The sequence below is a fragment of the Gadus morhua genome, chromosome 5, assembly GCF_902167405.1.
Source record: "Gadus morhua chromosome 5, gadMor3.0, whole genome shotgun sequence".
NCBI lineage: Eukaryota > Metazoa > Chordata > Actinopteri > Gadiformes > Gadidae > Gadus > Gadus morhua.
The window spans coordinates 5,672,236-5,695,053 of record NC_044052.1 but is presented as its reverse complement, the minus strand read 5'-3'; the positions used below and the strand labels follow the sequence as shown (position 1 = coordinate 5,695,053).

The 22,818-nt window shown below is 46.9% G+C and overlaps 1 protein-coding gene across 1 annotated transcript; it reads left to right on the top strand.

The window, feature by feature from the left end:
• Window positions 1-367: 367 nt before the first annotated feature.
• On the top strand, window positions 368-18,175 carry pdss2 (prenyl (decaprenyl) diphosphate synthase, subunit 2). The gene is made up of 8 exons (XM_030356982.1): window positions 368-882; window positions 4,849-4,986; window positions 10,111-10,306; window positions 13,628-13,702; window positions 15,343-15,516; window positions 15,807-15,938; window positions 16,217-16,252; window positions 17,684-18,175. Exons 1-8 carry the CDS (start codon window positions 620-622, stop codon window positions 17,837-17,839), a joined length of 1,170 nt encoding a protein of 389 aa, XP_030212842.1. The 5' UTR covers window positions 368-619; the 3' UTR covers window positions 17,840-18,175.
• The last annotated feature ends 4,643 nt before the right edge of the window (window positions 18,176-22,818 follow it).

The window sequence follows — 22,818 nt, the reverse complement described above, 5'->3', positions numbered from 1 at the left end:
GCATTTTCACGGACCATTTATCTGTAATATATTTATGGCGTGTGAGAGTAATGGTGGGGTGCAGACGGTGCCTTTACATGCAGATATGCGTTATCAATATGTACACACTACAGGTAGCCAATCAGAACACTTTCAGAACTCGTAACTGATGAATATTCATATATTGTTGCCCAACGCCCAAAGCCAAATAGACTCGATTCCACGATTGCGTGTCGTTGAACATGAACTTAGATAATTTATCTTCATAAATTAATTTGATGAAATAATTCATAAAAGCATGATGAATTCTGAATTGTTAATATGTCTTTGCGTATTCGGTATTCCACATTCGCTCGTCCGGATACCGGACAGTTTGCGTCATGACATATTCCGGCGTAAAGATGGCGGCGCGCTGTGTCAGGTCGTGTGTTATGGAACAGATATAGTTATTACATATACAATAATGAAAGTCAGCCGACTCAGGGAGCTACTTAGTCTCTACGTCTACGCGTAAACAAACAAATTCATAACGATTTACACACGATATTCTTGAACGCGACGAGAGGATGGAAACTTCGTAGCCCTACTCCACATTGAACTCACGTTACCCTTTGACAGCCGATTCAACCTCCTGAATATCATGCTTCCAATGTCAGTCCTCCGTGCGACCTGTTCGCGACTCTCCTGTATCGGTGTGACCCACCGAGGACAGATGAACTTAAGCTTGTTCTCAAACACAGCCCCTTCAAACTGGAGTAAAGTGGTGTCCGAGGCGGAGAAGATTGTGGGTTATCCTACCTCATTCATGAGCCTGCGATGCTTGCTAAGCGATGAACTCAGTAATGTTGCGATGCATGTCAGGAAGCTGGTCGGGACAAAACACCCACTGCTCAACACTGCCAGGTAGGATAGTTGTCACAAACATACCGGTAATGGATACTTCCACATACTCTCCCTCGAGTGCACACACACACACACGAGACGTTTCATAGTATCAGTTGACAAAGTCACCGATAGACATGTTGGCAAACAACGAAATGTTTCAAATCAATACATATTGTATTGTCCGCAATCAATCAATGTCCATTGTCTGTGTTTGAGAAAACACTATCCCTTTTACCCTTTTATTATTTTTCAAGAAGATCAGTTCACGTTGTTCTTGACATACATATAGGATGTCCTTTGGAGCTAGTGGTAATGTTGTGATGGAATTTTGCGCCCATTGTGATCTGGTGATTCCTGCTAATGATCCTTGCCAGTGCTTTGAGAAAATAACTTGAGAAGGACCTGGTAATGTATTTTATAGATGTGTTCCTACATGATGTATGAGACTACCGTGACAATGTTGTACCTAGAACGATCTACTTTAAAATGTGCTTGTAGTGATTATTACAAGATATTATTGGTCACCCCTTATATTTTGTAACAGTTGAGTTCGAAACCATGGTTTGATCAAATGGCAACACGCATGGCACCATTAAAAAGTGTATAAAACCTGGAATGACATAGAACAGGCTTTAACTGAACTTGCACAGGTAAATAGGTCCCGTTTCAAGAAAGGAATTTGGACTATGTAGTCTAATACAGTCTATGTGCAAGCTCTAGGGAAGTTATTAGCTACTATGTAATTATATGGTTCTGTCTGCCTCTATGAGAGAAACACTATCTTCCAGAAGTATGATATTTGTTGAAGAACATAGCAAAGTACAAAAAACGATGTTAACCATTCAATTTAATGTGATAAATCTTCAAAAGACAGGCTTTTGAATATGGCATATTCTTTAATAATAAGGTGTCAGGGCCGAGGTTGTCACTGATTCAATCAACATCAGGTGTACCTCAGAAGTGTTCAGGGAAGCTGGTCATTGATTATTCTCCATAGACTTGCCCCCCTCGGTTTCCTCCTCAGGAGGCTCTGCTAAAGTGGTGAATGCTCTATCGATCCGAATGCATCTGAAACACATCGTCACCCAGTTGGTAAAAATGTTAGCTCATCGGTTTTGAAATGAGGAGTATCCAGAGATTCTCCACCCACCTCAAAGCAAATAAGGAGCTCTAACTTTGGGTGCAAATTAGTGATGGAGGAAGAGGGAGATGCTGAGATAATTGGGTGTGAGTGAGTGGCAGAAGGGAGGAAAGAGTCCTCAAACTCAGTCCCGCCACACAGACGGGTGCAATGGAAACACTAGCCCAAGGGTGTAATAACCTATACACCTTAAATCTGATATGACAATCCATTTGGGTGTTGTAGCAGGGAGGGGGGGGTGGGGGGGACCTCTGACAGTCTGACTCCCGACTGTCAGCTTGTGTTGGGCCTGGCTCATATTTCGTGTGTGTGTGTGTGTGTGTGTGTGTGTGTGTGTGTGTGTGTGTGTGTGTGTGTGTGTGTGTGTGTGTGTGTGTGTGTGTGTGTGTGTGTGTGTGTGTGTGTATAAATATCCACAATAGCAGACAGGCAGACCCTCGTGGGGTCGAGTGTCGGTTTGGCCTTTCTCTGTTGCGTTCTCCAAATACTGATGCTCAGCTAAGTTGGCCTCCAAAGTAGCATTCACAGATTTGTATACAGCGCAGAAGGAATCACTGTTTTTTTTGTCTTTGTTTCATTTTTTCTCAAAACATAAGTCCACCAACCCTGACCCTATTACCATATTCAAAGTAAAATTGTGTGAATGCCAAAGCATCCCTGTTAGGATAAATATTTGCTTCTTGGTAAATATCAATAATTTCTTGAACTTCATCTAGCTGCATTCACATGGATTAACAATGCAAGGGAAATATTCCTCGAGCTGTCTTATTGGGCACAGAGGCTATTCAACGCGTGTATAAGTCATATAGGTTAGCAGAGGATCAATACTAGTATCCATGCAAAGTTCTACGTGCCGGCTGTGTAAAATAGCCAGGGACGCTTCCCGAGTCCCCGCTCACGACTGCTGGCAGAGGGCGTGGTGACCTGCACACAACCCTATAGAACTGACAGCACTCCATTTCTCACTCGTCACTTCGGCTCCTTCTCTCCCTCCCACTTCTGTCTCTCTATCCTGCTCTCTTTCTCTCCCTTCCTCCTCCACACCTCTCTACCTCTCTATTTTGCTCTCTCTCTCTCTTTCTCCCTCTCCCTCTCCCTCTCTCTCTCTCTCTCTCTCTCTCTCTCTCTCTCTCTCTCTCTCTCTCCCTCCCTCTCCCTCTCCCTCTCCCCCTCTCTCTCTCTCTCTCTCCCTCTCCCTCTCTCTCTCCCCCTCCCTCCCTCCCTGTCTCTCTCCCTCTCTCTCTCTCGCTCGCTCCCCCCCTCCCTCCATGTCTCTCTCTCGGTGGCTGTATGCATCATCCCCGGCCGGCCCCTTTGCAGGAGGGCAGCCGGTGATTGATTGATGTGTGCCGGTGTGGAAGCAGACATAAATATTAATCATGCCCCACCGCCCTCAGGCCAGAGGCTCACCTAGACTCCCTGCGAGCAGTTACACCAGCTTCATCATCCGTCTCCCCGAGCCGCCGCGGCGCAGTCTGCTGGCTCTCTGCGGTACCCGGCTCGCCTGTCGCCGTGCCACCACGGTGCCAGCAGTGTGGTGTCTGCGTTTGGGTAAATCGTTTGGCGGTGTTCGGGGCCGCAGACGGCCGACGACCGCGGCGGAGGGTAGGGTTGGTGCGAGGCAGCCACCCCCTGAGCTCCCCCCCCCCACTCTCTGGCTGCACAGACACGCGCAGCCCCATGTTTGGGTGTCCTTGTATTATTAAAAATAAATATGTCTCTTTCTTTTTCATATCATTATTAGTCTTCTCTTCGCACTTTCTTGCCAGGCTTTTCTTTTCTATCTCTCCCTGCCATGTTCCCCCACATAACCGCCCCCATCGCGCTGTCCCCCATACTCCATCACCTCACCCCCCCCCCCCCCCCCCCCCTCCCAGCACTCCTCCATCACCTCTCCCCCTCCAAGCCCTCCTCCCCCTCGGTGGTGCAGAAGGGGTGGGACCACGAGAGAGGGTCGGGGGGGGGGGGGAAGAGGCCTGGGTCTGGGCACTCTGCACGGTGGGCGTGTGTTTGTGTGTTTGTGCGTCTGCGTGTGTGCGTGCGTGCCTGCCTGCCTCCGAGCTGCTAACGAGGGTATGATTCATTGTGTGTGTGCGTGTGCGTGTGTGTGTGTGTGTGAGGGGGTCTCGCTCCCTAAAGAGGGGATTAGAGGTGCTCTGTCTAACCACTCCCAAGGGAGAGAGAAAAGATATTTAATCTGCACACCAGAGTGTGTGTGTGTGTGTGTGTGTGTGTGTGTGTGTGTGTGTGTGTGTGTGTGTGTGTGTGTGTGTGTGTGTGTGTGTGTGTGTGTGTGTGTGTGTGTGTGTGTGGTGAACACCCCTTTCCTTTTAATGTGTCAGAATATTACTGGTAAAATGGGCGGATACTTAAAATAATGGATTCTTCTCTGTTGCAAACATAGACGTCTGTGCATCTCAAAATGCATTCATTTCTAATCAAACTGTGCACTTTCTCCAAAGAGGAGCTACACTTACTAAATGCTTTGATAATTCCAGAGTTCTTTTTAAAGAATGTTTGATATGTTGTTATAATTTATGCTAACTGAAGTGAACAGCATCCACTTCGTCTCTCCATTCCTGCCATATAATACCCCAAAAAATAACACGCTGGTCAAAGTAAAATAAAACTTTGAATTATCACTTCTACTCGGGAATCATAATTGAGCAGTAGTGATAAAAACCCCTCTATTAAAACCTCCATTATTCCAAAGCTTTATTATAATCTCCATGACGATGAACACCGATTGACAGCTCCTCTGATGTCTGTCAACAAGGACCCGGCGGATGACGCCCTGGCGACAGTTCCACCAACACCTTTGTCCTTGTCGCCTCCTCCCCCAGGGGCTTCGTCTACGACAGCAGGAACAACCTCCAGATGAGAGGCCTGGTGATCCTGCTCCTGTCCAAGGCGGCGGGGCCCAGCAGCCAGTCAGCCCCCGATCTCCAGCCTCAGGACATGGTGAGCGGGATCTACCCCAGGTAACTACCCCCCCCTCCACCACCCCCTAGTCACCAAGGGAGTCCGGTTCAGCTCAGAGCATCAGTGGATTTCTTGCCGTCATACAAACGCACAAAACTGGGTTTTGTGTGGGACAGAGCATGACTGGAACCGTATCTAAGTGGACGCTATTCATCTCCAAAGTGTTCCCGGTCGTAACCGTTTGAATGTTTTTATCCTTTTTGTTGATATCATGTTTTTATGGACTTTTAGTTGAAAGTCCATCATTAACTTGGGAGGATGTAATTGGGTGTTATTTTGCTTGCCGCCTCCCCAACTTAAAAACCTTTTTTGGAAAAGGTTTCATTTGATATTGCTTGTCCATAATTATTATTTTTTTTTTTAATCTCTTTCTGTTTCACTATCCTCCTAGGAGATTTAAATGTCCAAGTTATAACTAGTTTGTTTTTTCAATTTATTTATAAGAGACTTCATTGTGGTTATTGTGGTCATTCGGGAGTTCATCCTCACTTGTTATTTTATTTATTTTTCCCTTTGAGAGTTTTACAGATGAATGTTCCAACAGAACATAAATTGGCTGCGTTCGTCACACTTTTTTTTCATCTTCAATTATCTTTGATAGAGTGCAGTTTGCTCCCTCTGCTAACATTGCTTCCTACTTGCATTATACTCACTTTATTAATAAGTACAATTAAAATGAGTTGTCTGGCCTATTAGGACTGCATTATATGAGGTAAGGTACTGTGAGTGTTCACAGACTTGATGGCCTTGTATGCATTAACCAGTGGCCGGTGGGAGGTCTTGTTGTTGCCAGGCTTCTGCTTTGGAGGCTGTTTTATCTTTTAATTTAAAACGTTTACATGCATGTTACTGCAGCTTCCTGCAAACAGAAATACAACACGTCCACTATGTCTAAACAAACAAATTCCAAATATTTTTATGTGAATTGTATGTCACTGTGTGTGCAGATATATTTAATATTTGTTTTTGAGGCGAGGGCATCAAGGACAAAAATTTACTTTTAGAATGTTTTCTGAGTGGGCAAATCTACCGGCACTTGTTTTAAAATAAATCCCCAAAATTGTGTTACCTGCCAAATGTCCAAATCTATCAGCCTCGCTGCAGCCTGGTGGCGGGTTGCACTTGTTAATTCAGGACCCTCACAACCTTGTAGAATTTGGCATGTTCATTTGGCGTAAACATCTTTGTGTGTATTTACAATCTCACCTGAATACCGGTGCAGTAGTCCAGGGGACCAGTTTACTGCACTAATAAAGCACCTAGAAACTACCTTGGTTGGCAGAATCGCATAGCGGCTGGTAGAATTTCTATGTCTGAAGGGCACAGACATTTTTGAAAGATTCCCTCCACCGAAAGTAAATATTTGTACACATGGTGATGGCATGGCCCAGTCTAATAAGTGGTGGCTGCTTAGTGTTTTGGTTTATATGTGTGTTTGTGTGTGTGTGTGTGCGTGAGTGTGTGTATGGGCTATGATTAGGGCAGGAGCAAGGCTACGATAGTGTGTGCATTCGTGTATGCATGTGTGTTTGAGTACATGCATGCATGCATCTCAACGAAATATGAAGAAGGGCACTGCACCATCAACATATCGGACTCCGCTAGAGCTGGTTAGTATACGTGCGGTTGTTTGTGTGTGTGTGTGTGTGTGTGTGTGTGTGTGTGCGTGTGTGTGTGTTTGCTGGCGTCGTGCCCGTGTCACATTCCGGCCGGTGCCGAGTGGTTACCAGTAAGTGAGTGCTGTGTTTGGCGTGGCTGGGCGGCCGTCTCCTGAATGGCTCCTTTCTATCTGCCAGTCGACGACACAAGGCGAGCGTGTCTATCAGGGGGTGTGTCCGTCTGCCCACGGCCCAACCCCCCCACCCCCCACAAGCACCATCCAACCCCTCTCCAACCTACACCGTGGGCGTCTGCAGTGCGGCCGCGGGCCCCGTGAAATGGAAGACGTCTGAACCACCACCCCAGCCCCCCCGCCCCCTCCTTTAACGCACCGCCGCCGCCGCCAGCGCTACAGAGACCACTGTACGTTGACAGCTGTTGTTTGGCAAACAAAACGCCATAACGGACACATTACCACACACTTGTCACCTCCCCCCCCCCCCTCCACCCCACCCCTCGGTGCGAGCGGGCGGGGTGTGAGGCGGGGGCACGTCGGCCCTGCCGTCTGCGTGCGCATCTTTCACCCGTGTTCTGATGGATGTGCCGATTGCGCGCACACATTCTCACACCCTCACTTGATCACCTCATTTGCACTTTATCTCTCTCTGTGTGTGTGTGTGTGTGTGTGTGTGTGTGTGTGTGTGTGTGTGTCCCCCCGCCCTCCGTCACCATCATGCACTCATTAGCACCTGTGCTGATGGGTGAGACGACGGGTGGGACGATGTCGTTGGACATGGGTGGGTGGATTTTTGGAGTGGGGGGGGGGGGGGGAGTTGGGGGGCTGATGCAGGGTAAAGGCTATGAGGGGAGGAGTGGGTGCGTGTGTGTCTTTGTGTGTGTGTGTGTCTTTGTGTCTGTGTGTGTGTCTGTGTGTGCGCGCAGGGGTGATTGATACCAGCAGGGGGGTGATCTCCTCCCTCTTGACAAGTAGCATTTGTAAAACATCAGAGAGAGAGAGAGAGAGAGAGAGAGAGAGGGAGGGAGAGAGAGAGAGAGAGAGAGAGAGAGAGAGAGAGAGAGAGAGAGAGAGAGAGAGAGAGAGAGAGAGAGAGAGAGAGAGAGAGAGAGAGAGAGAGAGAGAGAGAGAGAGAGAGGGGGGGAGGGGGAGAGAGAGAGGGAGAGAGGGAGAGGGGGAGAGAGAGAGAGAGAGAGACTTTCTCTTTCCCTCTCTCACACACACAAGGGGGGGGGGGATAAATGTTATGCAGCCAACTCTAAAGACCGACTGACAGATGACGGCGGACGAGGGAATGGTCTTCATGACGGCTCCCTGTCCACGGAGCGACGGAGTGACCACTCCCGCTCCACGCCGTCCCCTCCGTCCCCCCCACCGCTGCCTCATCAGAGGGGGCAACTATAGCCAGACAGTGTGCAGAGGGGGAGGAGACGTGAGGAAGGAACAGAACAGAACACTCAGGACAGGGGGCGTGGCAAAGGGGGCGGAACGCATCGCCGAGATGGCATCGGTTGCTATGCAACTGGGCACCAAAGCTATTTATACACCGGCCCACTTGTCCCCGTTTTTTTTTCTTTTTTCTTTCTCCTCTTCCTCCTACTCCTCCTCCTCCACCTCCTCTTCCTCCTCCTCCTCCTCCCCAGGCTCCTCCACTTCTGATCAGGACCTGAAGATTGAAAGCACAGGGGGGGTGTGTGGTTGCCGGGTGGGGTCTCTTGCATACTTATTCGTACTGTTTTTCCAATGTTCCAATGTGTTCATGACGATAAGCTCCACAAGGCAGAGTTAATTTAAATCTAAGTATTCCTCTTTGGCTCATTAGGATTGCAGCAAATCTGTGTGTTTCTTGTGTGTGTGTGTGTGTGTGTGTGTGTGTGTGTGTGTGTGTGTGTGTGTGTGTGTGTGTGCGTGCGTGCGAATGTGTGTGTGGGGTGCAATTCCTTTTATTCCTTATGTACTTCATCATTGCAGAGTATGTTTTGTTGATCCCCAGTCTGAGATTGACAATATAGCTTGAGTTGTAATGATGATTACGTATGTTTCCTTACCCCCCCCCCCCCCCCCCCCTAATTGATGAGCTCAAGTGAAAATGAATACAATTATTTGATAACGCGGGGAAATTTTGCGTCAATCGGATGTGTGGTGAAAACAAAGCGATGTATTTGAACTCCTAGCCGCGTCTCTCTGGCTGCGGAGCTCCCTGGTGCGGCGCCCGTCTGTCAGAACGCAGTGGCCCCGTCCCCCTCGGCCGTCTTCTTGTTTTAAAGGCTGTCTGGTGTGCCCATTAATACCAGGTAAACCTACACATTACCGCCGGCAGGCTGCTGACTCCCCCCCCCCCCCCAGGCTAGCAGCCGAGCGCTGGAGACAATGGTTCTGATTGAGAGGCAGAATGGAGGGCATTATTGAATTTTAATAACATCTTTCCGGGGCGACTTTGAACACGCAATTACCTGGCCGCGATCCGCGTCGTGTCTACTAATAGTAGTGTGTGTGTGTGTGCGCGTGACTGTGCGTGTACTATTGAGTGTGTGTTCTTGTGTTTTGCGTTCTCTCGCCTGTGCGTGCGTGCGTGCGTGCGTGCGTGCGCGTGTGTGTGTGCACTTGCGTGCGCGGCGTGTTCATCAGGGTTCACACAGCAGGTGAAAGATGGCTTGTAAGTGGCCATCAGCGCAGCCGACCCTGTCTGGAAGGACCCCCCCCCGCCCCCCAACGCCACCCGCCCAGCAGCCAGCCAGCTCCCTCCACACGGAGAGGGGCCTCATTATCCCGCCGCAACGGCTGAATCAACATTTGATTATCACCTCCCCGCGGCTGCGCTTGAAAGGCTCCATTCACCGGCCACTTCCACTTCTCTTCTCTCATAAGCAACAATGGCTGTTATTTTCTAATGATGAGCTTAGTCTTAATCATTGGTTTCGTCTTCGTCTTCCTCGTCGTCGGGAGCGTGGCCGCTGAATGCGGCGCCTCTGGAAGGAAGTCTTTTTTTCTTTTTTTTTTGGTGTATTTGTTGTGCTTTTTTGTGCGCTTATTAGGTTGGTTGGCGATGGATGTCTGAGTTTAACGTTTACATTTACGTTCAGGGCATTTAGCAGACGCTTTTATTCAAAGCCACTTCCAATAAGTTCATCTGTCAGAAGGAAGTGGCTTAACAAGTGTCCACCCACGCGCTCCGGCTGAACCTTAACCGCTTACATATGTTGAACCCCTGGGGTGAAAGGAGTTCTACTTTCTACCCCCTGTACATTCAGTAAAAAGGGGGTTGGATGGCACACTGGTTAGGGGGTCTTCAAACAAAAAGGTACTGGCAAGGAACATTTTTTAAGGAAAAATGCCTAACCCAGTGTCTGCTCTATCACTTGTACCGGAGTACATCCGTAAGACTCTTTGGTTAAACCACCAGCTGAATAAACAAACCCCAAAAATATATATATCTTTAATTCAGAAGTCAACCTGTGCAATCAACACGTTATTGCTAAAGGTATCCGTCTTGTTGTTTGCCCTACAGCCAGCGTAACTTGGCTGAGATTGCGGAGTTGATCCACACGGCCTTCCTGGTGCATCGCGGCGTGGTCAACCTGAAGGAGTGGTCCAACGACGGGCAGCTGAAGGACATGCAGTTTGGCAACAAGATGGCCGTCCTGAGTGGAGACTTCCTCCTGGCCAACGCGTGCACAGGACTCGCACAGTTAAATAACACCAAGGTAAGGCCCCCTGCTTTGTATAGCACAGACAGTTATGGCATCAAAGTCCAGTCGTTTTACTGTCATGCTGCACAATGAATTGCTCATGACAAGGTGCTGTGAAAAGAAACTGCACATTTTATAGATAACGAATTAAACTCAAAGAAAAGTAGCACAGTACATGAATGTGGCCAAGGTATGTTGCCGGTAAGGATATTTACAAGATATATTATGCAAGTGTTAAAGGTTTTGTGGGAGAAGTATTGTGACTGTTGGACAGCCTGAAGGCCTGAGGGCTGAGTCTGCTCTGGGTGAGTCCGGTGGCTCGCTGCCCAGATGCTCGCCTGACTTCATGAGCCTGCTGAGGCCGCGACCGGGGTGCAGTGTCCGATTGTCCCACCCAAGGAACACACCAAGGTACCTGAAGCCGTTTGACTCTCTCTGCCTCAGCCCGGTCAATTTGTAAGGCATTGTGGCCTGGGGAGGGGGAGAGAGAGAGAGATGGAGGGGGGGGAGAGAGAGAGTTAGGGAGGGAGTGCGCAGGTCTTTTAATCATCATAGGTTTTTTTACGTGAAAAGTGTTTTTCTGCTAGATTTCTCAATAAATATTTACATGAAGATCTTGCGTTACAGGATGGAGCAGAACCAGGCTGCCAAGCGAAAACCATGTTATTTAATTAAACATCAGTTATAGGGTTACCTGTTTGATTTGCATAAATTGCTCTAAAACTGTTTGACCACGCCCTCACACTCTCACCATGGAACCCATGTGTCCGTTTTTTCTAAAAAACCTTTTACGGCCGTCCAAATGCTCGGATCACCTTCTTAAGTACTCGTAGGTGGAAGTTCCCTTGCTGAAACAGGGGCTTACTTACCCTGTAGGTAACCTGCTGTGCATTTATTTAGTCATGAAAGGACATGAGTCCTACCGACTCAGATGGAACAAATCCTCATTGTAAGGTTTCCTATATCTAGAACTTAGTCGGGAAAGTAGCCAGAACCATTGCATGCAGCCCGAACCATCCCTCAAGGCTCAACCGTTTTTAGTTTTGGTCTTTAGTTCACGGCGAAGCGTGAGAATGTCTTGTTTTCTGAAGTGTCTGCGATGTACATGTGCGTGTGCCACTTTGATGTGTGCACACAACACGATAAGCGTTGTTGGGTGCGTAAATAAGTAAAGAGCTGCTGACAAAATTTGTCAATGGCCAATGCCGTCACCGTCACTCAGGATGTGGTTTGTGAAGCAGAGGAAAGTAACCCCCCCCCACACACAGACACACACACACACACACACACACACACACTCCCCTCCCCTTCTCATCATGTCATAGTCTGGACCAAATTCTTCAGCCTCGCCTTCCACCCTCACTCCTAAGCCCCACTGTCTGCCTCTCTTTCTGCATGCCTTCAGAGAGCAAGGGAATGGCCATACAGCCATGTTATTAGACCCCACACGAGCACGCCTTACACAGCCCAAACACAACCTGTAAATGTATATTTGTTTGTTGACAACAATATGTTGTTTCTCCTTCTCATAATGTACTTATCGTAAGGCTCTTTGGATAAAAGCATCTACTAAACGCCCTAAATGTAAATGTAATATATTTTCTCAGGAGTTACAGGCGGTCCATTAAGGAACATTTAACTCTGCTCGTCCCACTGAACCACCGTCCAAACGTTGTTCTCCGTACCATCCAATAAGTGATGGTTCACTTTTCCCTGTTCCGACTTTTTGTCCATCCCCACGGATAAAGTTCCAAATGCCAATCTGCGTTCCACTCGTATCGGAGTACGCCGCCGTCGAGAGATGAAATCATTCACGCAACCCATTTCACACACTAACGGGCGCTGGAAGTGGTTCATTTATTTATTTATTTTACCTCCTGACCGTTTTCTCTTATAAACGCGCAGCGAGAGTGATGGAGATTGTGTGTCGTGGCCTTGAGAGGAATCCTATGCCACTGCTTGTATAAACGGTAAAGTAATCTCGGCACGCGGCTCGGGTTTCCCCCCCCCCCCCCTCCCCTCGCAGACCTGTCGGCAAAACATGATCCGGCTGGACTTGGGAACGGAGTCGGGGGGAGTCGGAGCTCGGCCTTATCTGATACCTTCCAAAAAAAGACCCCGCTCTCGCACACCCACACACACACACAGAGACACAGACACACACCGGCACACACACACACACACACACACACACACAGACACACAGACACACACACACACACACACACACACACACACACACGCACAAACCTCACAAAGACACACCCCTCTTGTCTTCACAGACACACAAACGCTCCCCTCTACACACGCACACACACATATCGCCCCCCCCACTCTCTACGCACACACAGACACACACGCACACACACATTTTCCAGGGCTAGAAGAGACACCACATCTGGTAATACTGTAGGCACATTGTCCTTCCAGGTCTGCGGCTAGCAGCTCGAGTAGCCTCAATATTTTTCCCCTGGCGGATTGGGTTACCCTAAGGGCACTGGAGAGTCTGGCGGGCGAGGAGCGCGCTCTGGGGCTCGGCAGACTCTGATGAGCCCTGGGTGTCTGGGACGAGGCGAATTCTAAATTTAACCTCATTCATCTGGACTCTTACACATCCCCCCCCCCCCCCCCCCTCTCTCGTCGCTGGGGCCGCTTGTGTTCTATGAATGGCACGACCCCCGCTGGAATATTTACCCTGATCCCAGGCGTGCGTGACACTGTCTACCTTAGCCGTGGTCGGGGACACATTAAAAGCCGCAGAGCCTGCGTCTCTCCCTCTCCCGGCGCTGGGATGCGAGCCGGTGGTGTTGTGACACCGACGCGGCGGTGAGGAACGCAAGTCATGCATGCCCCCTGTGAGGGACGACAAGCAACTGCAGCCTGGTTGTCCTCTGTGCCCAGCCACTCCGCTCCCCAGGAGGGCATGGAGACACACCCTGTCTCCTTTCAAACGGTGTATTTGATGTTAGGGCCTTTCCTTTGTTTTTGTCGTCTGTCTATTTTTTTCATACATGTGGTTGGACTGCTTTGGTGAAATTCAACCAACCGTCAGAGTCTGTGTACACATGGAGGTGTAGTTAACCAATCAAGGTGTGGTTTGTAGCTATGCTGGAGGTACCCCCACGAGCTGATAATGATGGGCCTAGTTTTCCAATCAGCTATCCCAGAATAGTGTCCCAAGGGCCCTCCAACCAACCCGCATTCAAGAACTTTGGGCTTTTGTGCAAATCCAATTCATTGATTGTTAATTTAGTGTCTTGAGTTGATTGACAACCACCACAAGCTTTCTGTTCCACAGTGCCCACGTTGTGTGTCCTGTTCTCTTCCCCTTCCCAGGTTGTGGAGCTGATCTCGAGTGCCATCGGTGACCTGGTGCAAGGCGTTTACTATGAGAGCTCTCCTAACCTCCAGGTACTGCCCAACACTCGGACACAGCTTCACGTTAATGTTAATGTTTGGTATCTGCAGGAGCGCCTCAATCAGGATGCACCAAAAATCATTCATAAAATCACCACCGTTACGCCCTACCATTAAAGGGGATCCTTCTTTGAAGACGCGTGCAACACGAGAGGAGAGATGGGAATTAATCCTTGAATCTGCAAACTAGAAGTACTTTTCCGGAGAGTAGCAAAGGTTCTAACCGTGTAAAATATTAATGCTGTTCATGTTATTTGAAGAATCGCTATGGCAACAAAAAAGCACCCCTCCTGCTGGCAGGTTCAATAAAAGATGTCGTTGTGTTAACATTAACATTGAAATCCCATCACCTTGAAGACCACATTCACCGGTTGGTCAGTTGTACTAGGAACATGTATCTTGCTTCCATGGCACCTTTAAGACAGAATTTTAGCCAGGCTAAAATGTAAGGATCAGAGCTGTGTATTAATCATTCAGGTCTTTATATTTTATGCCAGTCCACTGAGTTTAGAAATTATCTGACATAGTAAAAAAACGTTTCGTACTGTCTTTAAGGGGATGTGATATGGATGTATCATAAGTTAAGAACACAACATGTACGTGTTTTGGTCGACCTATTGAATTGAAGAGGTGTGTAATAGGGACGCCCCGGTGGCTCCCCGGGAAGACTGCGTCCCACATAGGCTCCGTCCTGAACTCAGCCACCCGGGTTCCAGTCCTGCCCGTGGTCATTTGTTACATGTCGTCCCCTCTACCTCCCATTCTTTTCACTCTATCTCACTCTATAATAAAGCATAAAAATGCAAAAAAATGATTAAAAAAAGAAGAGGTGTATAATATATATTCCCTTTGACATGCGTAACATCTCAAATATGACAGCTGAAAAAGTATTATCATTAAGATCCTGCAGACACAAGGGACTCCTGTCTTTCATACGCAGGAAGAAAGCAGATTTAAACAATGTCTGACAATGGTAAACAGACATGAACAGAACCTGGCGCATCACAACATAATGAATAGGAGAGCAAAAAGGTCTATATATACATCTAACCTAACCACTGTGAACCTGTCAGCAAGGTGGGCGGGGGGCTTTTATTTTGGAGGAGACTGTCATGTTCCACCTCAAACGGTTTAATTTTCACCCTTACCCTCAGTCAGTCGGAAAAATTCCTGCAGTTGAATTAAAGTTGCTACAGCCTCGCGACATCGGCACCTGTTTAAGTGATTCATTCACCTACAATTACAGACTTTTACCAATACTGAGATCTGATACTGAGATCTGTCAATCATCCATTCTCTGTGTTTGTCCTTTTAGCACCGCACGTCAAACAAGCTTACCCAGAAAAGATCGGCCAATGTGTTACATCTCATTGATGTTACAAAGACACTTCCACATAGACGCGACAAGAAACCGTGATACATTGAACATATTCTTCTGTTGGCTGGCCTCAAGTCAATTATGTGAGGTTGTTATTTTAAATAAAGGGAAAGTACACTCATGACTGAATTCAAGTTGAATTCATCCAAAACGGGTTGGCCTTTTATCAACACGTTTGTATGCTTTTTGGAGCCTTTTAGTCATTCCTTTCAGATAAGTGTTGGCTCTGGTGACCGGTTTATTATTTGCTCTTTAGGACAGTAATCCCGGAGACATAATCGACGTGGATGTGTGGGAGGAGCAGACCTTTCTGTCCCACGGTGCACTGCTCGCCAAGAGCTGTCAGGCGGCGATGGAGTTGGCCAAGCACAAGCCCGAGTCCCAGCGCCTGGCCTACACTTACGGCAAGCACCTCTCCCTGGGACACCAGGCAAGTCACACCAGTGGAACGCATTTGAGTGTCTAAAAAAAACCAACCTGCATTTAATCCACTTTTTCTTGAACACCTCGAATGGTGAATTTGTTATTCCACTTGACTCGTCTGCAGCAGTGTGTCTGTGTGCCTATTGAGATTAAAACGTAAAAGATTGTTACCGAGCAAAACAGCCACCTGTACGGGTTACGCTGAGCAGTGCATCTCCTGCATTTTGCCCGGGAAATGAGAAGCCCTTAAAGCGACGAGGCCGTGATGAATATGCTTGTTCCCGCCCCGCTCCACAGCTGCACGCTGACCTGCAGCCGTTCGTGGCGGGCGGGGGCGGGGCGCCGGCGGCGTTCAGTCTGAACTCCTGCCCCGCGGTCCTCCACCGGCAGATCGTGGGCCAGGACAAGTGGCAGCAGCAGTTGGAGGAGGTAATGCAGACTTCTTCCACTGAAAATAACGGGTCCTACTCAGTCGCCGTCGACACGCCTTCGTCGCCGTGGAAGCACAGAACCCCGTACGAGCACAGAGTGGTCCTGCAGTAGCTGGAAATGAAATGACCTGTCGTATAATTATATCCGATTTGTATGCGAATAGCAAATATTATTGTTTTGCTATTGCGTGTCAATTATTGTCCTGACACAGCTCCTTCGTATTTGGAGGTTTATATGACTGACTGGGACTTCATGTTTTCTTTTCTTCTGAACAGGCGAAGGCATTTAAGGACCAACTGGATTATTCAATGGTGAGTCAAAGTGTGACATCAAAAAACATCCAACGTGGAAGTTCAAGGTCAAACCTACCATTGACGGTGACAATGTCAGAGTTTTGCTTTAGCCCCCCTACACATTTTTTGGGGGGTGGTGGGGGGTGCTTTACCTGATACCTGTAAGAAAACACTCAAATGCTGTGCCTCATATCATCTGTACTTCTCGACGCTGCAAATGTCAATGAGAGAAGGAGGAGGGCGTCAGTGACTGTAACAAATATGGCAGTTGAGAGAGGAGCTCTACAAAGTCACTGCGTGTGCGTGCGTGTGTGTGTGTGTGTGTGTGTGTGTGTGTGTGTGTGTGTGTGTGTGTGTGTGTGTGTGTGTGTGTGTGTGTGTGTGTGTGTGTGTGTGTGTGTGTGTGTGTGTGCACACAGTCCTGGGGTGCATGAAGAAGAGAGTCCAGGCAGCCAGGGAGGGAGGGGTCTGATGGTAGGGGGGGTAGGACGTGGGGGTGGGTGGGGGGGGGTTTGGTCCCAGTGAAACCAGAGCAGGGGGCGATTAGTTACCAGGGCCTATTTGTGGAGGAGACACCGGGGCTCAGAGACGGTGGCATTGTGAGAGAGATGCTCTCCTTCAGGACGGCCAGGGAAAGTTTGCCACCAGTCGTAGGGGGTGGGGGGGGGGCACTAGGTTGAAATTAACAAAAATAAAGGAAAAGTTTGATCATGCATCGTGTCTCTGTAAATTGACCAAGCAACTTCCAAAAAGCATAGAGTTCAGGTTTAACCAACAACGGCAATCTAAGTTTGTCTGAATTTAGATTAACGCCATTAATGTGGATTCGTCTTCTTCTTATATTTTATAAGCTTAATCTTTTTTCTTTTTTACATATTTTTATATTGAATGGTTAAAATATAAAAGTCCAGTCAAATCAATGACTTATGGCAACACAAGGTCAGGGATTGAGCGTAACTTAGGTAAAAATGGAGGTGTTCCATAATGGAAGTAGGGAGACGAGTGAAATGAAAACTGAAAAATAGACACGCCAGGCGCATTGAATAGTTAAAACGGGGAGAGGCATCACCTTCTCCAAATTGAGTGAAAAGACAAGGTTCTGCAGTGTTCCTACCTAGTTTTATTTTTTTTAAGAAAATGGCCTAAGGGGTTTCATGATTCCAGAATTCACAAGATAAAGTGCCGGCAGCGAAAGCCTGTCCCTGCTTCATGGGAGGAGTGCAGGAGGGGAGACCGGAATTTAGACTTTTGAGATCCTCTTCTGCTTTGTATGAATACATAAGTGTGTGTGTGTGTGTGTGTGTGCGTGTGCGTGTGCGTGCGCGTCTGCGTGCGCGCATTGTTACCCAATTCATGTTTTGTGTCCAGAAAGACCGTCGTTGTCTGTGGAATGGTGGGATTACAATCGTCCTTTAAAAAAAAAAAAAAAAAAGATTCATCTCTCAACAGCTGTGGGCGGCGATCAAGTCGGAGAGAGGCGTGAGCTCGGCGGTGGACTTGTGCCGTTACCATGGGAACAAGGCACTGGAAGCCATCCAGGCTTTCCCTCCCTCCGAGGCGCGCTCCGCCTTGGAGAACATCACCGGCGCAGTCACCAAATTCTGACCGGGACACTCCACTGGTGTCTCTCCCTCAATGGGGAGACAGCACTGGTGTCTCTCCCTCACTGGGGGGACAGCACTGGTGTCTCTCCCTCACTGGGGGGACAGCACTGGTGTCTCTCCCTCACTGGGGGGACACAAGACACAGAGCTACCGGACACAAACTGATCAATGGGAGGATGGTAAGGGTGGGGTATGGAGGGGTAATTTAGATATAAATAAATATATACATAAATATACAATGTTATTTATCTCTAGGTCTGTTGCCGATGATGAATGATAAATTGCAATGGTTTCAGAAATTATAAAAAAAAAAACATCCATCTGTCATCCCTTTTTACTCTGTCTGTACGTGTGTTGTTGTTTTTTTGCTTCCTGTGTGCGTGCGTGCGTGCGTGCGTGCGTGCGTGCATGACCATTCCCGGGCTGCAGACCCAGGTCTGCCCAGGGGTTGGTGAAAGGTCGCGGAGCAGCACCAGCCCGTGTGCGTATTGAAGCTCCGCCAACAGTAATTATTAATGAAAGAGACCCGAGCAAATGGACAGGAAATGCAGAGGTATTGATTGGGCCCAGAGAAGGAGCGCGTGTCCCACCCCCCCCCCCCCCACCCCACAGCCTCCCGTCCCCAAGTAGTGAGGCTCCGGCGCCAGCCCAGTGGCCTGTGGTTTCCCAGGCTGCTGTCTGCAGGGGTGGTTGTGTGTGTGAGGGGTGTTTCTGTGTGTGAAGGGTGTTTCTGTGTGTGAGGGGTGTTTGTGTGTGTGTGTGAGACGCGGTAGAGCATCAGTGAGGCTCACGGTGGCAGGGTGCAGGTCATCTGCCAACTGATTTGGTTCAAATCCTTGGCAAATCATGGAGTCGGTTGCGAAGGGCCCGCGAGGCCCAGTGCAGTGTTCAGGGCATCGTTGTCTTGTGAAGACCGACATTTGCGGCTTGGCTTCTGAATGAGCAGTGTGGTTTTTTTTTCGGGTTTGTGTAGCAAACCACACAGTAGGTAACTTATCTATTCTACAAGTCATTCCATTTTTCTGTTTGTTTCTCTGCAATGCAAGGCCACCTCGAGTGTCCCGAAAGGAGCCAAACAAATCCAATGTATCATTATACAGAAGCGCTCTGTGCCTTTCACTGGTGAATGCCTGGTTGTGTGTTGGGTCAGGACCCTGCACTTGGAAGACAGGAGTGGATGACACCGGGACACAGGAGTGGAGAAAAGAAAGAAGAACGCTTGGGGATGGTGTGGAGGGGAGAAGGGTACAAAGAAAAAGTTATTGTTTTGGGATTAGCAGGGATTTGGTAATAGTGACGATGAATGCAATGGGTTTGTTCAGTCCATTTCCAGCGTGGCTGTGGTTCCCAATGCGTTATGCTGCCTGGATACACACCAACTATACAGCATATGCCAGGAAAAGCCTGGGGCCTTTAATGAAATATGCATTCTCGCCGTGAGGAGACACGTGAAAAGTTGCTGGGGAAGTCGAAAAAGAACCAAAGAAGGAAGCAAACTTGGAGGAACTGACAAGATGACAAATTAAGTTAAGAACAAAAACTTTTGCATAAAAAAAAGAAAAGCATGTTTGGGCTATGCAGAGTGAACTCCAAGTTAACCTCAAGAAATCATTGACAGGCAACACGAGATTAAACACAAGTCCAAGAATCTCTGGTGGTAGCAATCATAATTCCTCCTTTGGGTGATTTGAAGCCCAAATGCCATACCAATTATTCTATACAAACATAGACCTCCATCCAACATTCTACAGAAGTAGTTCTACTCAAGTGATGAAACCCAAGTACTCCATCTCTCATGGTTAGCCTACAGCGTTGGCTGTGGTGTTTTGCCCTGTTAAACACTATTCATTGCAGTAAATAAAGAAAGATCATCACTTTGAACTATGATCGTGGGGTATATTTGCCTCTATAAAATATTCAGAATAAGAATGCCTACATCGGTATAGCAATAGTCCATGACTAAACGTTTCAGTCTTACATTCCCCTTCTGTCAGTCATTTTAAATAGGAAGCTGTTGGGATTCAAAGAGAGCTCTGTAGCACACCCTGGCCCTCAGATCTATATTAGAGAGAGTGTTCATGAGGAGGGATACACTTCAAATGCAGAATAGGAGGCTGGGAGAAGGCTGGTGTTCACCCCCAGCACACTGCATTAGCATATCCCATTTCATAGTCATGCTGACACACAGCCCCGAGAAATAACACACAAACACGAAACAATCAACATTCATGAATTCAGATTCCTTGTCCAGGTTCCAAGTATCAGCATTGGGTGGAAGCTTAAAATCAAGACTATAATATAGAGGCACTATAGTATGTAGAAAATATTAGGCCTGAACTAACCCTGTAACATTATATCCGTTATTAGGGTAGAAAAACGTCAAAAAACCCAGTTGGGAAGGAAAGAAAACCAAAAAAAGGATGATCACATTTATGGCCCTTTGGGAATGGATAAGACAAGCATATAATAGCAATGTATAACTAGAACAAATAAACAATAGCCTGTAGTTATATTACCCATTTGAAAGCTTTTGTTGAACAAAACTACCATTCAACGAAACACCCTTCAAAGTAGTGAGAACTTGACTTCAATCATGATTCATGACTGGTCAAAACCTATTTTTAGAACCTCATCATCGCGAAACATCTGGGGGATAATGAAGCTAGACTGTTGAACGTTTTAGGTGTATCCCCATTGCTCATTTCATGAATGGGCCCCATCAGTAAACACCTGCTAATATCATCATATGGCCCACCGTGATGAATGACCCTCATTCCGCCAAGATGGGAACAGTATGGCTGATTTCACATCCCGACACAGACGAGCATATTGGCCAAATATGACCCATTAACGAGCTCCGCCGCCGCCACGTGCTAAGTGCCGAAACGCCGACCCTTCGGTAGCGAGCTCCCCGCTTGAACGGCGCGCTCCCTCCTCATGGCGCGGCTCGCGCGCGCTTCATTGGGTTTGGTCTCGATTGAGAAGTTCAAGGTGATGATTGAAGTCGCATTAAATAAGGATTGGTCTTGTTTTAAATAGCTTTCTTAATTGTCCCATTGTATTGTATTGTTTATAACTATTGAAATGTTGTTCTGGTTGTTTGAATTATCTATTGTAGCCTATGTTGTAATAAATAAATAAAATAAATACCATTAAAAAATTGGGTGACAGATCAGAGGGCCCTCTAAACAGCTCATCAGTCCAAAAATGAGGAGACACGCGCCGAGCCCCTTGTTATATCGTCCTCTTATCGACGTGTGTGCCCGGTTATTGTGACGGATCTTCGGGTGTGTGCTTGACAATGTAACTGTGGATGATATACGAAATTATAACACACAAGAATGTGTGTGTTATAAGAATGTGTTATAACAACACATTCTTGTTATAACACACAAGAATGTGTGTTATAATTTCACACATTCTTAATGATTGTATCCGGTGGATTGCCAAACCCACATCACACAAGATATTCAACGACCTCGTGTTCGTGGAATAAATTCTTGTTCCGACATCCGCCAAATGCCATTGGCTATTTTTTGACTAGAGTTACAATTCCCCATACACTGATATTTAATCAATAGGTTCACAATTGGGCAAACATTTACCATGTCTCCTAAAATAACCCCCTCCCAGACAGTGAACGTTCACCTTATAAACCTCCTATCAGAGGTTGCTGTAAGATATCTAAAATCCTCAGTCTAACATACGTCTCTTTCTTCCCATAAGGTAGGCAGGCCTACAATTTGAGTTCACGTACAAAGAACAATTCGTGTTGTTCTGACAGTTTTCCACTAGAGGGCACTGCTACCTTCTGTTGTATATAGTCTATGACTTTCCATCTTGTCTAAAATTGCAGTCATTAATAACCTGATCAGCATATCAGTACATATGCAGCCACTAGGCCTATATGTCAATATGTTTTTCAGTTGCATGGTGCTTCGCTAAGAATCCTGTGCGCATGGTGCATACTTCTGTACAGTTCTATATTGAACACATCGAGGCTATTAATGAACACTGTTTTTGCTGCATAAGCTCGAGGGTAATATTGCTTTAAGCATACCGGCATTTGCTCATTTTTTTGTAAGATGAGTTTGCGGGGCGTAGCCTATAATAAAGTGATTCATATTGTCACAAGCAATATCTATATCTATCTATCTATCTATCTATCTATCTATCTATCTATCTATCTATCTATCTATCTATCTATCTATCTATCTATCTATCTATCTATCTATCTATCTATCTATCTATCTATCAAATACATGAATGAATATATATACATATAAATGTAGCCTAATATATCAACCAATAAAACACACAAACACACACACACACACACACACACACACACACACACACACACACACACACACACACACACACACACACACACACACACACACACACACACACACACAAAGATAATGTATCACGATGTAGGCCTCATCACATGATGAACTTCTGTTCATACCACGCTGTCATTCAACTGACTGTAAATACAAGTTGTCGTTTCGGCGTTTAATTTGACCCCCACGCGTGTGGATGAACATTAAGCTTAACATTTAAATATATTATAGTTTAACGTAGGCTGAGTGTCGCCCCTTCTCCACAGTCCCACGCTATTGTCCCAACAACCTTGGCTAATAGGCTACCACTACCACTTTAACAATTTTACACATACACTTTACACTACACTTTACACCTTACTAGACCTCATTACTTATTAATACTTATGACCACTGTCTTAGTTTCCTTTACTTACTTTATTTTATTTGTATTATTTATTATTGTGATCTATGCTGCTACTTATTTGTACTTATTTGTTTTTGTTTTTTCTTTAACTTATCTTTAGTTACTTTAACTTGTATTGTTGCTGCTATGTGGTGGTTGAGGAATCAAGCCTAATAATTTTACTCCCGTGTACTGTGTGCAATAAGATGTAATAAAAGTAATTCCGATTCGGATTCTGTCCACGCATGG